Source organism: Dipodomys ordii, unplaced genomic scaffold, assembly GCF_000151885.1.
Source record: "Dipodomys ordii isolate 6190 unplaced genomic scaffold, Dord_2.0 Scaffold91, whole genome shotgun sequence".
NCBI classification, from domain to species: domain Eukaryota; kingdom Metazoa; phylum Chordata; class Mammalia; order Rodentia; family Heteromyidae; genus Dipodomys; species Dipodomys ordii.
In genome coordinates this window covers 4,282,078-4,289,971 of record NW_012267307.1, presented here as the reverse complement: position 1 = coordinate 4,289,971, position 7,894 = coordinate 4,282,078, and the positions used below count along the sequence as shown (strand labels likewise).

The following is a 7,894-nucleotide window of genomic DNA, read 5'->3' as shown; positions in this document are numbered from 1 at the left end:
AAAAAAAAAAAAAAATTATATTGAATCTTGTTTTGAGATATATTTACTTAATCATGTTATATACATATTTTTTCATTTCTAGTTACTTAACAAAGGAATTTAAGTCACATATCAATAAATCAATGAGGAATTTTAACTTTTGCCTATGGCTTTTATTAGAGTAGTAGATTCTTTTTATTTGTCCTATATTTGGTATGTTCATAACTTGTAAGAATTATTTGACTGAAAGAAAAAATACAATATAAGGACAAGTATTTTGAGCACAAAGCTGTAGGGTAGGATGGTTGAAGCAAAGCTCTTTAGAAGAATGTGATTGTTAAATCTGCATGTCTTTTAATGGTTACAAGGATCATCCTTTAAGCTGGGCACTGGTTGGCTCATGCCTGTAATATTAGCTACTCAGGAGGCTGAGATCTGAGAATTGCAGTTCAAAACCAGCCTGGACAGGAGAGTTAGAAAATACCTGTTGGATTATAGAACATTCAAAATACAAAGGTAAACAGCCAAGTTCCAGGAGCGTAACATTTTGCTAACTCTGAGGATATTACACACATTAGAAGATGAAGTTATATGAGCAGTTGTCAAAGACAGCTTTACAGTTTCGTTTTCAAACTGTAAGTGTGAACTCAACAGTTTATGATGACACCCACATCCATGTGTGGGCAAGTGCAACTAGAGTATTTTTGATTGGGTGTCATTTGGCAAGCAAACGAGAGCACTACCTGTTTTGTCTGTCAGTAAGTAGACCAGACGTCCCAGCTCCTCTGGTATGGTGCTGGTACGAACAACTGTGCCAGGGATACTCTCGTCTTTCATAATCATCCATCCGTATGCTGCCTTGCCCATGTCCAAGTTCACACGCAGACTGCCAAGTAAGAACATTGCTTATCATTAGTGCTTCTAATCCATATGATATAAGCACACTTATAGTATCATGTAAACAACCATATCTTATATGCATTCTTAAGTTTCATGCAAATTAGGAAGTTTGATTTCAGACCTTTGTTGTTGTTGATGTTGTTGGATGTAGGGACTGAACTCAGGGCCTACGCACCATCCCTGAGCTTTGCTGAGCCACAGCTCCACTTCGAGTTTTCTCTTTCCTGCCCAAGCTGGATATAAACTGAGATCTTCAGATCCCAGTCTCTTGAATAGCTAGGATTACATGCGTGAGCACTAGCACCTGGTGATTTCAGACTTTTAAGATACTTAAATTTGTGGGTATTTAACAAATGGTTTTACATCCCAGATATTTTAAGGTGACAGAAAAGTGTGAGCTCCTTCCCCCTGCATGTGTTATAGAACCAGAGGAAGTAAGATTCTAAGTTCCCCCTTAAGCCCCAAAGGACTATAAGCTCAAAGGACAGTGGAATAAACATGATTAAGGAAATAAAGTAAGGGTTATGGCAAATAAATACAAAAAATGGGTCTTAAAGTTTATTTATTTTGAATGTCTCATGTGAGTTGAATGTCTATACCCAGAAACAAGTAGGATGTGACAGGATCAATGCAGAGCCGTGTCTCTGCTTTCTAGTTATCTTTAATATTCATCTTTTATGCTGTATGATAAGACTGTAATTTAAAACACAGAATGGATCATTGTACCTGAGACAACTCTGAAATAATCCCACCTAAAGTATGGAATGAAATAGATGACCTCCAGGAGAATTTTCCAGGCCTACTAAAAGGCAGCGACATGGCACCACATACCAAAATTGTATCATCCTGCAAGTGAGCCTGGTACAGTTCTTCCCTACATATCATTTGGAAAATACTGTCTCTAGTTTAATGCTATAAAAACCAGCAGATACGTACACCACTGAGAGGATTTGCTGAGAATCAAATTTTGGGACCTACTGATATGGCTTAGTCTATTAATAAATACATGTGTAAAAAATCTTTAGAAATCATAATCAGTGAAGTATATATGTTAAAGAGCATTAAATATTTATAACTTGTGCCTTACCTGTCCAGAATTTACATCTTTAAAAAAACATAAAAACTAAAGTCTTTATTAAAGACAGTGGCTTATACCTGTAATCCTAGCTACGTAGGAGGCTGAGATGTAAACAGTGCAGTTTGAAGCCAGCCAGGGCAGAGAGAGGCCCTTATCTCCTACTGACTAGCAAAAAGATGGAAGTTGAAGCACAGATCAGATGGTAGAGCACCAGCCCAATTCCAGTGACAACAACCCTAAAATGCACATGGGAGCACAAAAAACCCTAAATAGCCCTAACCATCATGAACAAAAAGAACAATGACCTCAAACTATATCACAAGGCCACAGTAACAGAAACCAGCCTGGCACTGAACAAAAACAGACTGGTAGACCAATGGAGTAGAATGCAAGACCCCGAAACAAAACCACACAACTAGTTATCTGATTCTTGACAAAGATGTCAAAAACATACAGTGGAGAAAAGACAGTCTTCTGAATAAATGGTGCTGGGAAAACTAAATGTCCACATGTAGGTGAGTAGAGCCCCTCTCTCACCCTGTGCAAAAGTCAAATTCAAAAACAGAGTGAAAGCAAGAGGCTCTGGGTGTTAGTAGCAATTAAAGAAACATCTTCAAGGTCCCTTTATACTCAACCATGAGCAATTTTTTGCTTAATAAAATAATTTCTGTTGTTAAAGAAAGCATCATTAGGGTACAAAAATAAATAGAACAAGCACCCACAGAAAGGTAAAAAACAGTAACGTGTATTTCCTTCACTAAGATAATAATCCTATACAGAGATGTACTGGGAGTCATATAGTATATTTTGATCAAGTATTAATGAAGTAATCTGCTTTTTCATGCAAAAAGTCTGTAAGATGCTTATTTCAAATACTAAGCTAATAGAATAATTTTTATCACTATGCTTAACTTCCTTCTTAGCAATGCCCTAATTTATTTTATTTTATTTTTTGGCCTGTCCTGGGGCTTGAACTCAGGGCCTTGGCACTCTCCCTGAACCTCTTTGGGCGCAAGGCTAGCACTCTATCAGTTGAGCCACAGTGCTACTTCCAGCTTTTTCTGAGAAGTTTATTGGAGAAAAGGGTCTCATGGACTTTCCTATCTGGGTTGGCTTGCAAACTGTGACCTTCAAATTTCAGCATCCTGAGTAGCTAGAATTACAGGCATAAGCCACTGGCACCAGATACAATGCCCTAATTTTGAAGAATTTCAAAACCTAGACCTCTATGCAACTGTTAAATATCAACTGAGTCACGATCTGTGATTCCACAAAATATATTCAAGTCTCACATTTAAAGGTTTGTGCAAACAGGTTAGTGGGGAATAAACATGAGGGCTCTTGAAGTTCATCTACTGCTTATTCAGGAATTGTGAAACTGTTGTTGACCCACCCATTCCAGGTAAATGGAGGCTATTTCTGATGATTAAATGAACATTTATGACCTTTACTGCTAGTAAATAGGAAAATGAATCATCTTGGGCCAACAGTGTGCTCATGGATGTTATCAATAAGAACATTAAAAATCCAGTTTTCGCTATGGGAAGACATGAACTAAATTTTAGGACATATGATTGCCTTAATGGTAGTTTCCTGTCTAAATATTTTAATCCTATAGTTACAAAAAGGACTGAGGAAGTAATTTGAGCCAAATAAATCTGAAGTGCAGTTACCTAAAATACACAATATGATCCCATTTAGGCCCCAGGATGCTGGCTATATTCAAGCTCTAATTTGTACAATTAAACCTCACCACTGATCACTGCCAGGTGAGCCAGTCCCCCCTCCAGCATAAGATATGCACACAATTTTCCTCAGGGAATGAATCTACCGAAATAATGCACATGCAGAGTCTGATCTGAGCAAAAGAAAACAGAAGTAATTTTCATCAGAACTTTTATCACAAGTCATCAAAACCTTTTCTTGTAAATTACAGAGCCAAATGGATACAGATATGCTACTTTATAAGAAGTCTTCTTAGTGTTGTTGGGTGGTGGCACACATTATGTCATTTCCCCGTGTGAGCCACGCCTGCACGGCATAGAGGGGCACCGCATCTCCAGAACTAACAGGTCCTGCTGCCTGTTGGGTAGATGACCGTCAGTGGAACAAATGCCTTTAACAAACCGAACAGTGGAGGACAACACGCTCACTCCCTTGCCTTACAGGGCAAACAAACAACATCTATTCTTCTCATCATTCTTTCTAGTCTAATCCAGTTTGGTGCTTAAATTCTTAGGCCGAGCAGTAAGGCAAGAGGAAGAAATAAAAGAAGTACCAATAGAAAGGAAGAAGTCAAACTACTCCTATTTGCAGAGGAAATGATTCCATACTTACAAGACCCTAAGGACTCTACCAGAAATCTTTATATTTGATAAACACTTTCAGCAGATACAAGTGCAATATACAAAAATCAATAGCTTAAAAAAAAACACCAACAGTGAACATGCAGAGGAAGACATCAGGAAAATAATCCCACTCATACAGTTCAAAAAGAATAAAACATCGAAGAATAAACCAAACTAAGGAAGTGAAAGACTTCTATGGTAAAAAAAAAGTAGAAAACACTGAAGAAAGAAATTAAAGAAGACATTACAAGATGGAAAGATCATCCACTTTTTACAGACTGGCAGAATTAATATTGTCAAAAGGCTATATTACTGATAGTGATCTACAGAACCATTATAATTCCCATCACCATTGCAATGACATTTTTCACAGAAATTTTAAAAAATCCTAAAATACACATGGAAGCACACACACACACACAAAACAACCCTGAATAGCCCAAACAATCATGAATAAAAAGAACAATGCTAGAGGTATCCTAATACCTGACTTCAAATTATATTACAAGACCATCGTAACAAAAATCACCCTCGTACTGAACAAAAACAAGATACATAGACTAAGGATTAGAATGTGAGACCCAGAAATAAAATCACATAACTATAGTTATCTGATTCTTGATAAAGATGTCAAAAACACAATGGAGAAAAGATAGTCTCCTTAATAAATGGTGCTGGGAAACCTAGATGCCCACATGCAGGTGACTGAGACCATAGTCCTCTCTCTCACCCTGTGCAAAAGTCAATTCAAAATGAATTAAAGACCCTAATGTAAGATCTGAGGGCTTGTGGGTATGATTCAAGTAGTAGAGTATCAACGCATTTGGCTCTGAGTTCAAACCTATTGCTGTCATTGTTTCCTATGACACAATTATACAGGGAAAATTCAACATACTCTGATTAAGTGCCAATATTTAATAAAATATTTTTTGCTAAGCACTATGGCTGTAAACCTAGCTACTTCAGAAAGCTGAGTGCCGAGAACTACAGTTGGCCACTAGCCTGGGCAGGAAAGTCTGGGAGACTTATCTCCAATTAACCAGCAAAAAGCAGGAAGTAGTTCAAGTAGGAGAGCGGTAGCCTTGAGCACAAAAGCTCTGGGACAGCACCCAGGCCATGAGTTCAAGCCCAAGGACAGGCACAAAAAAAAATTAAAAATTAAAAAAAAATATTTTCTTTATTCCAGCAATAAAGAGATATTAAATAGGACTTTAAAATACTTACAATGGTATTTAAAAATATCAAGTATTTAAGAATTGCTCTAATAAGAATGATCATTCATTTCTGTGGGGAAATGTTAATTAAGGACCTAAATTAAATTAAGAACTATGCCAAATTCATGACCAAGAAGGGTCCAAGCACTCTTGAAGAATACAAGGAAAGCCTTGTGTCAAATAATGACTTATCACAAAGATATGTTTATGACAGGCTGCCATTTGGTCAGGAATAGACAAGCAGGCCACAGAAACAAAATCAAGTTCTCCAGACAGGCCTCAGGTGACAGAGGTGACAACAATTCCCTAGGGAAGAGTCTTTCTATGAAGGATGCTGAGATAATAAATATAGGGGGAAAATGGGGTCTGGAAACTCTAACCACATATCACATTAAAAAAACTTTCACATCACTAACTAAAAGTTTAAGTTATTCTAAAATCTGGATTTATTCTAAATTTATTTAGAATTAATATGTGAAGAGCTGAGGATTAATTAGAAAGTACAAAGAGAAAATGGAAAAAATATTTTGTAAAAGATAAACAGAAGACAATCTTCATGTGGCCTAGAGAGAAGCTCTAGGAGTCACAAAACCTCATTTTTTTAAATAAAAAGGGAACTGATAATGGATAACAAAAAGATTTTCTTCATATAAAAACAGACAATATAAATGACAGAAAAAGTTTAAAGGAACCCTCTTAAGCACGTGTTCCAACTTAACTCTGCAACATAAGAGCGCGTACTGACGTTGAACATTAGGGCTTCCATGCTGGATGGCTGTTATATGTAGCTTTAGAGAGGGATAGAGAATGGTATAATAAAACCAGATTGCTCAGTCCTTTCTCTCTCTGTCATAACATTTCCAATGTGTTTAAAACCTAGAAAAGATGCTTTATCACAGAAATCTCTCATATGGGTTCCCTACATAATCTTAGAAAGTTCTAATTTATCGGGGTTCAAAAGGACGGAAAAAGGAGTACCTTAGCCAACCTGCTATTGAATGCCATTTTTTTCCCTCTCAAACAGATTAAATGGATATTTTATTTCCTAGAGAGAAAACACTATACATGTGTATCTTCACATATATAGCTATAATGTATATATTGAGATATCTGAAAATAACGAACACATCTCATAGGGAAAAAAAAGTTACATAGCTCAGTGGTTGAGTGTGGGCCTAGCATGCATGGAAAAAAAAAGCAGCATAAACTTCTTAATGATTTTGACTTTGTATGTTTCTTTTGGGGGAAGGGTTTGAGTAGGTCAGAAATAACACTATTTTAGATATTTTGTCCTTCCTGTGAAGAGAGAGAAGGAGCAAGGGAAAAAAATGAGATGAGATGACTGCCCCAAAGCAGAAGGATAAAAATCAGACTGTCTTATTGAACTGCAGGAACCATGACAGCTCATGTTGCAGTATGCAACAAAGTCCACAGAATGGCACGCCACGCCTCACATCTAGAAGACAATCAAATACCCTCCTGACCAGTGACAGCTCAAGGCCTTTCTAAGAACATACCATCAGATACCAGTGCATGCAACAGAATGTGTTCCTCTAACAGTCAACTGTTCACTACGTCTAAGGATTAACTCTCGCTGCAAAGTTAAGTCAACATGAGACAGCTGTGTTCTCTGAGAAGGCTGAGCGGATCTTTGATTAATGGACCTACTCTATCTCCTCTTCATTAAAATGTTGTGCAGCCATATTCCATGCCTTCTCTCTAATATATGTCCATACTTTCCAAATAGTGAGTATCCCTTTAGTATCTCTTAACATTTCCAAATTTCCCCAAAACAATCAATTCTGAATACCACTCCTAGGTGTAAGAAAGTTGAAAATACTATTTTCACTTAGCATTCTACGTGGAAGATGATGTAGTGAAGATGCTTGTCTTCAGAACCCATAAAAGTTCACGGGACCTGAAAGTAACAGGAGGAAATTCCTAAGAACGTTCTGCAATCAACCTTCAGAAGTTTGTTTCTCGACAGCCTGGCCTCCTCGAGGAGGCTCTGAGCAGGATGCCTGCTGACTGTTTCTCAAGCCAGGGGTCTGGGCATGCCACAGTCAAGCCTCCCACAGGCATGCTCTAGCGCCTGACATACTAAAAAAATGTGTCTCAGAATGGGCACCATTATCTTTGCCAAACACATTTTTGCCACTATTGCTTGCATATGCCTCATTTGAAGTGAAAAATCTATTTGGTCCCGCACTGATAAGACCATTTTTAGATATCGACTAAAATACGGAATGTGCACCAAAGAGGTGATGCTACAGAGACGAGGGCTACCAGCGCCCCACGCGACTGCTCCGCAGGTGCGCTCTGCAGGCTACCAGCGCCCCACGCGACTGCTCCGCAGGTGCGCTCTGCAGGCTACC

The 7,894-nt window shown here is 37.9% G+C and overlaps 1 protein-coding gene across 1 annotated transcript in view; it reads right to left on the bottom strand.

The window, feature by feature from the left end:
• Positions 1-7,894, bottom strand: part of Atp9b (ATPase, class II, type 9B) — a 181,862-nt gene that overhangs the window by 63,986 nt on the left and 109,982 nt on the right. Inside the window, exon 11 of the mRNA XM_013026118.1 lies at positions 723-865. Within this exon, the coding sequence (XP_012881572.1) occupies positions 723-865 (143 nt within the window). The remainder of the gene's footprint in view (positions 1-722; positions 866-7,894) is intronic.